The sequence below is a fragment of the Zootermopsis nevadensis genome, unplaced genomic scaffold (assembly GCF_977971745.1).
Source record: "Zootermopsis nevadensis isolate Lab colony 2312 unplaced genomic scaffold, Znev_1.0 Znev_ptg000001l, whole genome shotgun sequence".
Lineage (NCBI taxonomy): Eukaryota > Metazoa > Arthropoda > Insecta > Blattodea > Termopsidae > Zootermopsis > Zootermopsis nevadensis.
Window position 1 is genome coordinate 20,902,920 of NW_028259133.1, and position 16,395 is coordinate 20,919,314.

Sequence of the window (16,395 nt, forward strand, 5' to 3'; positions counted from 1 at the left end):
TCACGTCACAAAACGTGCACTGACACTTTTGTAATCCACTAATGCAAGCGGGAAAACAGATTTTTGTGTGTTTTTAAATAAATTAAAGCTCTTTTTCAGATCCCATGTCACTTTCGTGGATTAAAATATTTCAGAATAATGTCCAGTTACGGGATCTTGCGGGCATTATATTGAAACGTCCAGTTTTATAGAAAGTGGAGACGGAGTAAGATCTTAGGTTCTCACGGCTACAATCTTCTGCGTTGTGCATTGTATATCGGGCCGACATCCGGATTGCATAACTTTTAAAACAATCATGACTGCTTTGTAGCTTAAATGCGTCATGTTTGTGTTTGATTCAATCTATATTTATTTTTTCACAGTCCATACACAAACGTTGAAGTTAAATGATGTTGTTAAAATTATATAATATTAAAACATTATATAGTATAAAATATTATATTTTGGCGCTTTTAATCGTAAATACGATTTTACATTATACATAATAAAAAATAAAATAAATAAAAAATAAAAATAAATAAATAAATAAATAATGTAAAATCATATTTACGATTAAAAGCGCCGAAATATAATATTTTATACTATATAATGTTTTAATATTATATAATTTTAACAACATCATTTAACTTCAACGTTTGTGTATGGACTGTGAAAAAATAAATATAGATTGAATCATGACTGCGTTTACTTAAATGTCGCGTACCATTTGCTTTTCGCGAGCCGCGTGGTGTATATCACTGGTTTACATGTTATGTCACGCCTTGATCGTGTGGTCTGTACTAAAGTGGCCATTATGACATAGAAATGACCTGCAGTATATCAGTAATATAAGCTGTCCGCTGTAATTAGTAGCAGTGTCAACAAATTCCACGTTAGGTTCCACAGAATTACATTCTATTGCTATACGAACAAACATGTTACATATGAGCATAGCTGGCGCCACATACACGTCTAAAATAAAGACTTCAGGGGTATTCGTTGAAATTATTGGAATTTAACACGTATTTTAAACGTTTATTAATCCTTTGAAGCCTGACGATCATATAAACGATACTTTAAACTCAGTCCGCACTGCAGTAAACAAAAATCCGTCTCCATGACAACTATCAACTGGTTAACGGAGTTTAAGGAAATAATTGTTATTTATTCTTGGATTAGCGTTAAACCCACAAATGCATTCTGTGGAAAAAGTGAATAATTACTCAATACAAAATGTAAGTGGTACATACAGTTACCACTGTCCTCGGAAGTGTTAATTACGACTCGTGAAACGTTTTGGAAGGATGTTGAATGCCAAGATGTGTGTTAAACAATTAAAGTATATTGAAGGAAGATTAAGAGATAAACGCAAAATCTTATAAACAGGTAGTATCATTCTTAACATGTGGTTTGGAAACTGATAACAAAATACAAAAAACTGGAATCAGTAGAAATGCTTCCGAAATCCTTGTGAGTTACCAAAACACAGCAGAACTAATGGCCTGGACGTCTTGGTGACAGAAATGAGGTCGCGCGTCAAAGACAACCTGCAAGACCTAGAATGTGAAGGAGAGATCATAGCAAATGGGTTCATACCTTAATGCTGATTATAATCTCGATGCGTCTTTGTTTGCGATAATGAAAATAACATAATATAAAATAAATAACAAAATTAAGAACTCCGCAAACGTCAGGACACGCTTGTAATTAAAATGAATATAATTATATTTATTTATTATAATTTTCTAGTAATTTAATAATTTTTCAAGTTTGTCGTCAAAAATAACTTTACAATCACGTAAATATTATTTTATGTTGTGTTTAAAATGGCAGCATTTTAGATTGACATTGAATGTAGCCTGAGTTTCGTACCAATCTGAATTCTTAGGCCTAACTGTAGACTATACCATGACTATTAGTTATTGGTTACGTATCTTAAAGCTTTTCGCAGTACAAATAGTTCTAATTAACTTTTCCCTGTAGAAATATCCTGTATCCACAGCGGAATTATAGCTAAACGTTCCGACGTCAACATGAACCAACCCTCACGTTTCTCTGCGTTAGCGGAAATGCTTCAGTCGGCGGAAAGCGTTGTCACTTCTCTTGTTTATTGACAAAAACAAAGGCCACGTGGAACTGCACTTCAAAAGCTGATACTTTGGCCTCGTACATGGATTGTCATCTCAAAAGCTTTAAAATTTGCTGACGTAACAAAACAGCGAAATGTTATATGGAATGTCATAGAATTGATGCAGCAAAACCTCTCACCAAATAGTCTTCAGACAGCGCGTTCTGTAGTACACGGTAAAAACATTAACAACGCAAAACTTAAATATACAAATGTTTTAAAAAACAAAAGTGTAAACACGATTATTCTATAATCTTACGTCGCCGTCGTAATTTAGGCGTCACGACGTTAAGCGTCGGATTTCCAGCGTCGTATTGTATGGCTTAAGTTATGGTAATCTAAGTGAGGTTGCTTTTCACTGGGTTAAGTTATGGTTTTCTATCGTGTTTATTTATTATTACATTTGGTGGTAAATACAATTACCATTGGGTTTTAAAATGTTAAATATGTGATGAAACAATAATTATGAAGGCAGTACGTTCCTCTTTAACGTAAACATCTACTAAACTATACTGTGCTGCCATTTGGTCTTCAAAAGACTGCCATCTAGAAGGGAATAATTGTTTCCTCACGTTGTAGAATATGTTAAAAGTTTTAAAACAATTTACGTTTGTATCTCAAGTAATTGTGCTACGCGGGTGGATTTAATGGTTGTCTGGATGTGACACTTGATTAGGATTATATATACGATTCATAATTCAAACAGCAAGACGTTATGTCAGCTTACTGTAAATTTACATATGGTTGTTGTAGTGAAATGGTAGATGTCTTGAAAGCCATCCAAAGCACCATGTCATGTTTCAAACAGCACGATCCACAGAACAGCAGCTCTTAACTCCGAAGAGCCCAGCATTAACTATATGTACTACCTACTTCAACAATCAATAACTCTTCATTTTGTATTTATAGTGTTTCGTATGATTATCAATGTCAACAACGATCATTTCCTTAAACAGCGTTAACCAGTTGATCTTATCGTAATGGTGAAGTGTAGTGTTTTCTTTGCGGGTTTCTTTCTTGTAATCCTGGGGTCTCGGGTTCGATTCCCGGCGGTGCCCGAATTTATAACTTGTGTTGGGCAAGGCCGTGGTCTAGGCAACACAGAGTTTTCCTCCGTGGCATCCCAACAATTACTCCATTCACACACAGAAGAAGGCAATGGCAAACCACTTCTGGATCATCTGCCAAGAACGTATATGAACAGGTCCCAGTCCGAGAAAAGGATGGAAGGATCCTGTTCATATGGACCTGTCGTCAGACAGAACACTAAATAATAATAAGATGAGGTGGTCTAGCGGTTGGGACGCTGGCCTTGTGATCCTGGGGTCTCAGGTTCGATTCCCGGCGGTGCCCGAATTTATAACTTGTGTTGGGCAAGGCCGTGGTCTAGGCAACACGGAGTTTTCCTCCGTGGCATCCCAACAATTACTCCATTCACATACAGAAGAAGGCTATGGCAAACCACTTCTGGATCATCTGCCAAGAACGTATATGAACAGGTCCCAGTCCGAGAAAAGGATGGAAGGATCCTGTTCATATGGACCTGTCGTCAGACAGAACACTAAATAATAATAAGATGAGGTGGTCTAGCGGTTGGGACGCTGGCCTTGTGATCCTGGGGTCTCAGGTTCGATTCCCGGCGGTGCCCGAATTTATAACTTGTGTTGGGCAAGGCCGTGGTCTAGGCAACACGGAGTTTTCCTCCGTGGCATCCCAACAATTACTCCATTCACATACAGAAGAAGGCAATGGCAAACCACTTCTGGATCATCTGCCAAGAACGTATATGAACAGGTCCCAGTCCGAGAAAGGACAGAAATATTGAAAGTATGATATTTATGAAAAATTCAAACAATATTTTGTACAGAAAACTTGAAGTGAACAGACCATTTAGGCGTAGATGGGAGGATAATATTAAAATTTATATTACAAGAATATGGTTGCTGTTTGTGGAGTGAATTAATTGTAACACGATAATAAATACAAGGGTCCAATAAAAAGGTTTTTTTTTTAATGTTTGTAGATGCGTAATCTTATACTTTTTAATTTTATTATTGAGAGCTACACTTGGGATAATATGAGCAGGTACACACTCTAGTCCGACAGGGTTTGCCATGTCGTAACGCCTCTGGAAGTGTAACGTACTCCAAAGAGTACATCTTTCCAATCTTGTCATATGATTTTATTCTCTTGTTTAATTCGTATTTATGGACGGCACATTTTAAATGCAAAATTGTTTAGAATTAATTTATATCACATAAAAATTATATATTAAAAGTTTTCTAATACTTCCGACGTTACAAAATATGCAGACAACAGTCTCATAGGATATATAAACATATCGTTATGTAACAAAAATGTGATAACGTCATAAATTAGGCTAATTCTCATTTTCTACATGAATAAAATACATAACTACATATATTACCTCTTCTCCTTTCGGGAGACGAGAATTCCTTTATAATTTGGAGTGCTAGACTTGTATTCTGCTGTAAATATAGGCAAATCAAACCATTTAATTGTTTGTATCCCCTGTGGATTAGCAAATACGGTCATCAGGCTGGAATCATAGTTGGATCTCGTATACTACTTAATATTTTACGCGGGTAATCCCAAGCAAATTTGAATGACGTTTGTTAACGATTTATTCGCTTACTGATTTAAAAATACATGACAGACTGGGAGCTATAACCTTTTTTTTCACACGGCACTGTCTGAAGGTAATTACGTAACAACCACGTGACTCTTCGTTCTGAAGCTAATATTATTGCAAATGGCTGACGCCTTCATGACGTCATCTACAGGGGAAATTAGTCTTTTGAGATCAACTTCTGTGTTTGCACGAGGAGATGTATTTCAACAAACATGTCTGCCTGTCTGTCAGAAATGACCTAGAAACCGACGCGCGTTAACAATCAAAACGTAGAATCGAAACACTTCACTTATATTTTCAGCTTTCGACAATGTAATAGTCTCTCAATTTAATAGTTTAATGAACTATTCTGTTAAACCTCTAAAATCTTAATATTTTTTTAATTATTTTTCTGTATCTCCCGCGCAACTAATGGAAAACGTCTGTTAACTTAAGCTGGCTTATGGTACTCGTAATGAAGAGAATAGTAAGGCAGTTTAACAGAGTACAGACTTCTACACATTTAATTACTTTGAAAACAGAAGACCAAGGGACGAAGAGAAAATTAAGAGGGTTGAAGGAACTCAAAGAACGGATATAAAAAGAAGTTATCAACAAAATACAAGTTAGAGAGTTAAATAAAGTTCTCGTGAAGACAAGGCAGGGTTATATGAAGGAAATAATTAAAATACAGATAACACAAAGATAAATCAACAGGACTAAGTCTGGTTAATACGATTTAACATTGTAATAGCAAGTCAATGCGAGGGGGAAAATTGAGAATTTTTTAAATAAAAAAAAAAACTGTTAGACAGAGAATTTAGCTCTGTTTCAAAACTTCTGACTGAAATGTAAATATATTTATGATGGATGAGTTTGAAGGAATGTGGGAAAATTGTGTTCATAATTTAAAGATGCACTTTTGTAGATATTGCGTTGCTGGTCGCTAACAAGTATCCGCGTATCATATTGCTATAAAATGACGGTAGTGGGTAGTTCTATGCGGGAACAAACTACTGCAATTCGACCCAGATGGATACTGTGAGCTGCGAGTACCCTCTAGAGATGTTGAACGGAATTAAGTCGTAAAATATGGATTTTACAATTTGCATAAAAGAAGAAAAATTGGTGCACCCGAAATAACAGTGAAGCTTCACGCCCGAACAAGTGACTAACAAGTTGGCTGTCTTCTGGGTTGTAGCATCCTGTGGTCTGAGAGAAGTTTATCGACATTTCAGAGGTCCTTGCTGCCTCTATCATCACGGTAATAAGTGCTAGATCATGAACAAATATAGTTTCATTTTTTCTGAGAACCAGATGAATTCCATAATACAGTGCTTCTCAGCTTTTTTACTCTGGCTATCCTTTATATGACAGAAAAATTTCTTCCCACTACCATCCAGCCCTTTGGCTAAAATCCAAAATAAGCCATGCGCAAGTCATCTCAGCTATCATTTTGGAGCACATGCTAAGCGAGAATGAAACCTTCGCGAGCCCTTGGGCGGTCGCGAACAACTGGTTAATAACCATAACGAGACACAACGCGAAGTGTGGAGTGGTAGAAATTGCTATCAAGCCATATGAAGTATTTATAAAGAACGACATAACATAAAAAAAAATAAAACACTGGCAGAGGGGAATTGGCCTATTTCCACTCGTCATGAGTACTGATTTATCGCCCGTGTTAAAAGGTCCAGTTCCGTTTCCGGAATGCGTAGGACACAGTCATTTGTCTGGCACAATGACTGCGGTTAACAGCGTGGTGTTTGCGTGATTCAATACGCCGCTGTGACGTGAACTTTAATCTGAAAGATTGAGTCACGTTCGCTATTAATCCTTGCTTACGACGGCAATGTCTCTAGGAACACAACAAAGACTTCGAATTCCTTCAGCCGAAATCACTCTGACTACTTTGGAGTGTGTTACAATTATATCTGAACGCCAACAATGGATTTAAGTCTAATTTTATATCCATACTTCTTGGATTATAACTCTATAACAATGGCATGGATTTTGTAGAAATGTTGAAGGTTGCGGACTGCATTCGACTTACGATGTGGACCGCTGGCGGGTTCTTGTAAACACGGTAATGAATCTTGCGGGGAATTTACTGACTACCTGAGCGAATATTAGCTTCTCAAAAAGTATTCTGCAGTAAGAAAATGTCTGTCTGCTAGGTTATATAGCCGTGTAGTCTGGTAGGAATTTATCACAGCGCTCACCGGCGTGAGAATTTCAAATCAGACTACGTATTAGTTAGCTGTTATTTCATTCAGCTATAACTTTGACGTATCTACAAGAACATTAATTCGTTTAAAATGTTAAGGTGTTGATGAGAATCAGCATTCAAGGAATGCTTCTAGAAGTGGTTTGTAACTTTATTCATTTAGAGCGTGACGTAACACACTTTAATCAAGCAAAGGGACTTTTTTAGTACCAGGGATGGAGTGTCCTGAAGCCTTCAAGAACACGTTCATCTGTTTCAACAGAAACTACAATAAAAGCTGTAACCTTAAACAAAATAGAAGAAATTTCTACTGGTCGTAACACGTAGTTCTCAAAAGCTATCTTTCGTCAACCCTTTAAAGCCTAAGCTCGTCTAAATAATATTTAAGAATTCATTCCGTACCGCGAAGAAAACACCACACTTCACCATTACAAAGATTAACTTGTTATCCCTTTAAAGCCGAAGTTCGTCGAAATATTTAAGAATTCAGACCGTACCGCGAAGAAAACACTACACTTCACCATTACAAAAGATCAACTGGTTAACGCTGTTTAAGGAAATAATCGCTATTTATTCCGAGAAGCATATAAAACCCATAAATACACTCCATGAAGAAAATACAGTTAGTGAGTGTTAACTCAGATTAGATCGAAGTTCTATGAAAACAAACATCCCTGTCTTTGCCGGTCGTCCAATCCCTACGCAGTCACAAAAGTGAGTCAAATCTCCCGGTTCGTCCATTCGTCTGCTGTGAATTATAAGGGGTTTCGGGTAGATTAGGGCAATACCCCGCGTGTCTAAAATGCCTTGGTATAGGAAGTGACTCGAAGTCACGATTCCTCGTGTGATTAATACGGCTTAATGAAAATTGGCGAAACAATGACACAGCTTCGGGCGAACTTCAGTTTTAATGGAATCCCGTGATAAGTATGCGGTCCGTTGGCTTCATTACGGGACAGCGTCCTTACAATGGGAGCGTCCCAATGTGCAGTCTTTCACGTCATTACGTATGTCACAGATTGTAGGTTAATTATAGTACAGGATCGATTACGGATTTGCGTAAATGGGACACGTAATAATGCTGATATTAATGTAAAATACATGAAAATTACTTTCATCAGCTAATTTTTTGTCCAATTACTAGCGAAACAGACCACTTTGCCTCAGTATTTCTGAACTGAGATAATAAAAATTAGCATAAACGTGATCATGACTTCCCATTGCAAAAAAAAATTGTATTAAAATACTTTCTTTAACAGCTAAATCAATACGTATATTGTAACCAAGACTACGTTACATTAATTTCAATGTTCACAACTTTCCAAATATTACATGATTAATAAAACAGACAGGTTTATTTTATCACACATGCGTGTTCATCCCACTTAGTAAATATTTAACCAACTGATGAATTTTCATGAAACTCGGTATCAACTTCCTGCCACTACAAGTCCCTATGAATTTTCACTTTGGCCATCCGATGTGATGTCAAAGCAACTTTGCTGACATTTAATGTGTAGAACTGAAATTTCAGATTGTAATAAACCTTAGAAAAAATCACAGATTTCCACCGATAGTGAACCACTGAAAGGAAAAACGAGTGGTTTAGTACGACGATCGCAAACATGTTTACAAAATTTTCATGAAACATTTGTTCTAAATTAACAGCTACAAACACGGAAACCAGGCGAATGCGATTATGTATGAACAAATTAAAGCAACGCGTATTAGTAAGTGACGCACATGAACTGATCATTCATTTATGGTTTCTGCCAGCCTCACTAATTGAGGATTTGATGTAAAAATAGAAGCCATACTTTTTTCCATATAACACAGGATTTACATCAGAACGCGGTTTATCGTGATTGGAATACCAAGCCGTCAACTTCCGCTTGTACTGGGGTAAGATAATTTAATTTCGCTTCTTAGCTTAATTACTTCGATTGCAGCTTCTCGATATATATCGATATATGTAACGGTAAATTGGCCCAGTACGTTGATACACTGGTTTAAATATCGCAAAAGATTATGAATTATTTTAATGGAAAAGAGGGATTATAGATTAAGTTAATAATATCGACGTTTCGAAACTACAATAATCAGTAATTCTTCATTTTAGTTTCAATGTTACGTGCAACTATGGCTGTAAACAGCGATTATTTTCATGAACAGCGTTAACAAGTTGATCTTTGTAATGGTAAAGTGTTGTGTTTTCTTCGCGGTACGGACTGAGTTCTTAATATTATTCAGACGAACTATGATTCTCGGTATAAACAGCGATTATTTCCTTAAACAGCGTTAAGCAGTTGATCTTTGTAATGGTAAAGTGTTGTGTTTTCTTTGCGGTACGGACTGAAATTTTAAATATTACTTCGACACGCTTCGGCTTCAAGGAATTTAAGAAAGGAATTGGATAGTTTATTACAAGAATTGATTGTACAATGCGAAATTTCCAGTAGATGTAGCAATAGAAAATTTTGAGAAAGGAAAATCGATTTAATGTCATTAGATGGACTATAATAAGCTCTTAATCAAAAAGGAAGCCCTTGGCACAAAAGTGACAAAACTGAGATAAATTTAAACATGGCTGCTCTAATTTCAATTTGTAAGATCCTGAACGACACAAATTTAAAGATAACAAACCACGTGGCTTAACCCGGTTCGATACCAAAAGAAGGCGGTAGTGAAATTACATTTTTTAATTATTTACATATTTCAGCTTTGTTTGTTAGGCCAATGTTGCTCCCAAGTCTTCAAATACAAACGATGCAAGGAACATATAAGAAGTTAATTAAATATGGACCGATTTCGTTCATACTGTGATTATTGCATTTCTTGAATATGCGTTTGGAACTTACGAAGATAGCGGCTAATGACTGATCCCTAAATAACATAAATCTTTTCGAAAGTGCTCTAATTTTCGGAAATTAGAGTTTTGAATTCCTATTGAGGCATTGCCTTACTTGCTATGAAATAATCCAGTCTGTTGTCGAATTATTGGTAAATTGATTGCAACAAAAATATTTACGAAATTAACTATAAAACACTTGGCTACATGTCTGTACAATCCACGCGAGTGATATTTCGCCAAAATTTCGTTTTTTTTTTTATACGGAAACAATCAAACACTGTAAAGAGCATGATCAATGTATCGGATACATTTCCGGGTAAACACACTTTCAGAATCCTAAGCTGTGTGTATACTAAGCTGGGCCACGTTAACCGGACTTGCATCAGCAAAGCAGCCCGGACAATTGTTAAGTGTATCCTAGCTACTGGGACAATCTATTGTATTAAATAATGAGGTCGTTCCTACACTACATCACACTATTTACTTAGAGCAGTTCCTGGTTCGTATTATTTATATACCAACAGAAAGACGAGGTACGGAAATTAATGCAAATTTTGTACATTTTATAGTTATACTTCAGTGTGGTTTCGGTTTACTGTAGCCATCGTGTCCATTGTCTGAACAGAACAAAAATCCGGAAACTCGCTTTGAATGTCTCTGTTTCAGTCCGTTTAACTTGATAAACAGGATTACATAGACGTTATTGGCTGATTTTAATATCGGAACGAAATTCAAACAATTTAAAAACCACTGGAGATGAAAATAAGTCCAACGATTCTCGTGTTATGAAATGGCACGATACAAAATTTAATTTTTAATTATCTCGAATACCGCAAGACATATTAATTACTGGTAATAAACCATGTTTAATTTTCTGTACAACTTCTGTCCAAAACATGTTTCGTCCTGACAGGTATCTACATTCAGGATATCCACAGAAATTAATGATTTTAATCAATTAGAATTTATCTCCAATATCAAAAATTAAAATGTAATCAGTGTGACTGGAGAGAGAGACATCGAAGCTAACTTTATTCCAACTTCGTCCCATAAGTTTCTAACGCATACTTCTGTAAATTCATCTGAAACCGTAGTGGACAAGCAGATGCTGCGGCCTACTCTAGTCTGTCTTATGAGACAACATCTGATTCATCAATACCTTCATTAGCTCCTTCAAGATGTTTACACCTTCATGTCAGCCATAAATCTTACTGACTACATTATAAACACTTTGCTTTATCCCACCCATCAAGACACAGCCATACGTGAAAACATCATTCATTACTGACATATTTTCCTTGGGCCCGCCCATAATAGAACTTCTATTCAATCAGGCTGAAACAGAATAACTTCACGTTATTGAAACCCGTTTACCAGTTCTGGAGACCAAACATTTACGAACACTAACTAACTAACTCGATGGCTTACCGAGCCCGAAGGTTCATCACCGAATTAACCAAAGCTCTGTCCTGAGCCAACAAAATCCAGTCTCCTTCAACTCCTATCTCCCATAGATCCCGCCTGACATTATCCTCCCATCTACGTCTAGGTCTTCTCAGCGGTCTCTTCCCCTCAGGCTTCCCAAATAGTGGACCCAACCAACTAGATGGCCTACGGAACCCGAAGGTTCATCACCGAATTAACCAAAGCTCTGTCCTGGGCCAACAAAATCCAGTCTCCTTCAACTCCTATCTCCCATAGATCCCGCCTGACATTATCCTCCCATCTACGTCTAGGTCTCCCCAGAGGTCTCTTCCCCTCAGGTTTTTCAAAAATACCCGGTGCACACCTCTTGTCCCATCCATGCGCGCTACATGCCCAGCCCATCTCATTCTTCTCGACTTAATCACCCTGACAATACGAGGTAAGGTACGAACACTTACGTCTGTTATTTAAAATTAAATATAAAAACCCTCTACCATTAGCGACTTTTCAGGTAACTTGTAGGAACATCGAACGAAGATTAAATAAATAAAATAGTTTACCTTCGTATAAATTCTACGACACTGGGTTACAGGATGTTGAAACAAGCGATTAACGTGACTGACCTTCTGAAATCGCGGCTCCAGCAGGCATAGATGACCGGGTTCATACTGGAATTGATCCATCCCAACCACGTCACTACTGCAGATACCAGCTCCTCATTCCAGATACAGCGCAGACAGAAGCCAGACAGCAGATTCACCACGAAGAACGGTAACCAACAAACAATGAACACACCCATCACGATCCCCAGAGTCTTAGCTGCTTTCTTCTCCTTTGCAAATTTCGCAAGTTTCCTACTCAAAGAGAAGTTCTTGGACATGTTTTTACTGTTCGTGTTCCCAGATATGATTCTATTTGACGAATGTCTTGTTAATCCGTTATTCTGGTGATGATGGTGGTGATAATGGTGACGGTGATGATGGGGTGGTGACAGAGTTTCGGTAGCGTCTATAATTTCACCTGAGATTTCATCAGGTGTCCCACTACTTCCGGTACTGTACATATGTCTGTCATCCATGACATTGCTACCGCTGTTCGATGATCCCGCATTGTTTCCGCCTCTGTGAATCCTGAGAGTTAGCTCATGTTCTCCAGACGCCATCATGACTTGCTTTGTGCCTAGTTTCAAGGATCTAGTCTGGATAACTGCAGCTCGATAGATCCTATAATACGTAAACACCATCACAAACAATGGAAGATAAAATGAGATAGTTGACGAAAACACCAGGTACCCGAGATGATCCGTGAAGGGGCATTTGAATTCGGGTACAGCCTCGGTGCGTACTGCGCGCCACCAGACGATAGCGGGGAACGAGATCGCACCAGAACAGACCCAGACGGCGGCAATGAGTACAGCCGTCCTCTTCACACTCATCTTGGAAGGGTAAGTAAATGGATCAGTAATTGCCCAATAGCGGTCAAGAGAAATCACACAAAGATTAAGAATAGAAGCTGTACTGAACAAGACATCCAGTGACCTCCATACGTCACACCAGTCCATACCAAAGAACCATCTGTTTTCTAGGACCTCATACACCGCACTGAATGGCATTACGACAAGACCAACCAAGCAATCGGCGACTGCCAGTGACGTGATGAAGTAGTTGGTGGCAGTATGCAGGTATCTCTCTCTGATGACGGCGAGAATTACGAGCATGTTACCGAAAACTGTAGCAACCGAGAATAGCAGGAGCAAGACTGCCAAGGGAGCGCGTTTTTGAAGTAGCTGCCACGCGACATCGCTCTCGTCTGACGCGTTGAAGTCAAGTGTGTAGTTGGTGTCGATGACAACGTTTCCGACAGCGACAACATCGGTGAAAGTTTCTTCCGATGTCGTCCAGTTCTGATGGTTGCCGACGGCATTACCCCAATCGATAGAGCCATCTCCTGGCGTTTGTTCATCGTCCCACCAGGCGTCTGTCAAACTCCCATTCATATTAGAATTAGTATCCGTACATTACACTGTATTAGTCCAATTCCAAGGTCATTTTGACCTGAGGTATGTTTAATTCACTGCTCCATAAATTTGTATATTCTTGGTCATAATTAATACTTAATGCTAAGTAACACAGCATAAAAGTCTCTTAAGTTGAATTATCTATTGATAAATCCATTTTAGTGTATTAATACAACTTCTATATACCAATGACACAAAAAATATTCCATCCTAAAAATGTCCATCGTTATACTGATTCCATGTCGTAATTTCATCTTCTTAAGTTCATCTCCTCTTTAATAAAATCATAGACGTGCTCCGTCCTAAACTGGGCCACTTCCTACATTCTTCTGTGAGATTAGATAACGATTCAGACAAACATTACGCATTTCTATGTACACAAAATGTTACAAATGGCATTAAAGGTTTCCACCAACACAGCTGTTCACATCTCAGTTCACTTTTCGAAATTCCACAGTAACAACCACTGTTCCCTCCAGCGGCTGAACGTTCACTACCCGAACATCGCGCGTGAATTGGGGGTCGTTAATGAAGAAATGAATTTTTCCACCACTCCGCACTTCAACTGGACCGACTCGGACATAACCAGAGCAACACTAACGGATACACACACACACACACACCCTTCGAAACAGTGTCAGTATATTAATAAGTGTTCCGAATATCAGAGGAAGTGACTTCGGAGAAAAAACAAGTGGTATCAGTGACCTGAAGTAGCTGAAACGTAGTTAAGACTTGATATGTCGCGTCTTGAATGAGATGGTGTTGATCTTGTAGTCTGCGCCCGTGGTACGTGGACTGAAGGTTAATATGTGTGTGTGTGTGTGTATTGTAAAGGAATACAACCATTCGTACCAATTTGTATGACAAAGATACTTTGAAACACGCAACGCCTTTAATGGTTTGGCACCAAGAAGACTTCACTAAGTCAAGGCTAAGTTATTCTGACAGCACGCAAGCTCATCCACCATACGGGACTCACGTTTCGCATCGAACTGCAAATAACTGAAGATATCGTGGTTTTATCTTATATACGTCTTATATCAGAGAAAGTTTAATCATATCAAAATAAATGGAACGAGTTTTTTTTTTGAAGATGTTTCATTCCTGGATTTAAAATTCCAAGAACTAGAAGATACTAAATAAGTTTATGTCAATTTCACACTCATTATAGTCCGTAGAAATTTTTATTGTTCTTTAAAAAAATAACGTTGGCACATACCGAAAAATAAAGTCACAGTTTTTGTAGCAAGCCGTGTAAAAGAAGTAAAAATCACATCACGAAAATCAAAGTTACGCTCACTATAATAAAATACACAACTGAATTTTGCATCATATTTAATTTTGGGGTAATTTGGGTCTAATAACTTTCTGTGCAAAGTATTCGTAAATAGAATGTGTTTATAGATACTTAAATTAAGGTAATTTACTAGATCAAGTACAACCACTTTGTTCCTACATGTGCGAACGTCAAGCGGATTTACGCTGCCACGCTAAAAGCTGATGGTCGCTTAGCCTCCGGAACGTGCCAGAACAACCTTGCAGGCAGGCCGGACGCCTACTGACTGAGCGAACCCCTTTCAGTAGCGACGCGCCGCCGCTGTAACCCCACCCCCCAACCACCCCCGCATGACACAAAACAGCGTGAGGATCTTGATTACGTTTCAAAACAGTAAATTATAGCCCCGACTCCGAACAAAAGCCGGAAACAGGACTCCGGTGAAAAACACATGTATTTACCAAATATCCTTTGTTTCCTGTCCATCCCATTGTAGGAACAACGTGTCTAATTTTACCCATTATCTGAGGTACACTTGATACAGACGACGTTTCGGGAGTTGGTTTTACTTCCGTCTTCAGATGAATTGTTTTATATTTATTATCAGCGACAACAGTCAGGATCGAACCCTTGCCCTTTCAAATACTAGGCCAACCCCGGGGGTCTAGTGACGTTAACGCACTAGCCTATTATTCGAAAGGTCCAGGGTTCGGTCCCAGCCGTTGTCAGTTATAGATTATCGTCAGTATAATGATAACCAATCACCTTTATTTAAATACAGACAAAAATGAAAATACATTCCGCCTTTACGATGAATACAGTTTTCTTCAAAACGTTTGGATCTATCAACGACCCTATCAATTCACATACGAAATACAACATACATGTGGATAGACTCAATTAACGCTGGTATTTGATGGGTATATCCGCCCACACACTCCTTACTTATCAATTAATACAGCTGGTAAACGCGGACACAATCAAACCTCTGAAATTCCTGTTCAATTTATTGAATAACTTCAATACCTCCGATCTGTCTGCAAATCTGTCGTGTGTGTCTGAATCCATCTGCGCCTACGACTGGAACTTCTTCTGAGATTTCCGTTTCCAGTTGGCATAAAAGACGTTTCCACTCAGACCGGCTTAATCCTTTCAGGCCCAATGGTATCTATATGTACCACCTCCAACAATTAATAAGTCTTCATTTTGTATTTATTGTTTTTTTACGATTCTCAGTTGCAAATAGCGATTATTTCCTTAAACAGCGTTAACCAGTTGATCTTTGTAATGGTGAAGTGAGGTGTTTTCTTCGCGGTACGGACTGAGTTCTTAATATTATTCAGACGAACTATGATTCTCGGTATAAACATCGATTATTTCCTTAAACAGCGTTAACCAGTCGATCTTTGTAATGGCGAAGTAAGGTGTTTTCTTCGCGGTACGGACTGAGTTCTTAATATTATTCAGACGAACTATGATTCTCGGTATAAACATCGATTATTTCCTTAAACAGCGTTGACCAGTTGATCTTTTGTAATGGCGAAGTGTTGTGTTTTCTTCGCGGTACGGACTGAATTCTTGAGTTTCGGGTTTTAAAGGCGTCAACGGAATACAACTTTTATAACAATAATAATGGCCATATTTTGTTTTACGCGTTAAAATTCGGATGTAGAAAGTGAAAAATGCAGGCAACAAAGCACGAACCAACGATCCAGAGGATCTTTATACAACCTTCTTTTAGCCATCAAACCCGCTGACAGAAACAGCTGACAGCAGAACTGAGCACGAATTAGGCAGATCGCAGGAACGAGATGACAGCTGGAAATGACATTCGAATACTGTTCGTACAAAGCAACG

General features: G+C 38.1%; 1 protein-coding gene across 5 annotated transcripts in view; it reads right to left on the reverse strand.

Annotated features, from left to right (window-relative positions):
- LOC110833580 (dopamine receptor 2) overlaps positions 1-16,395 on the reverse strand; it is a 122,242-nt gene that overhangs the window by 93,972 nt on the left and 11,875 nt on the right. For 2 of the 5 annotated variants that reach the window (XM_022071851.2, XM_022071841.2), the window contains exon 1: positions 11,866-14,810. The exons of the other annotated variants lie outside the window; for them this stretch is intronic. In XM_022071851.2, the coding sequence (XP_021927543.1) occupies positions 11,866-13,238 (1,373 nt within the window). In that variant the 5' untranslated portion in view covers positions 13,239-14,810. Of the gene's footprint in view, positions 1-11,865; positions 14,811-16,395 lie in introns of those variants that run through there. 5 annotated transcript variants of the gene reach the window in all.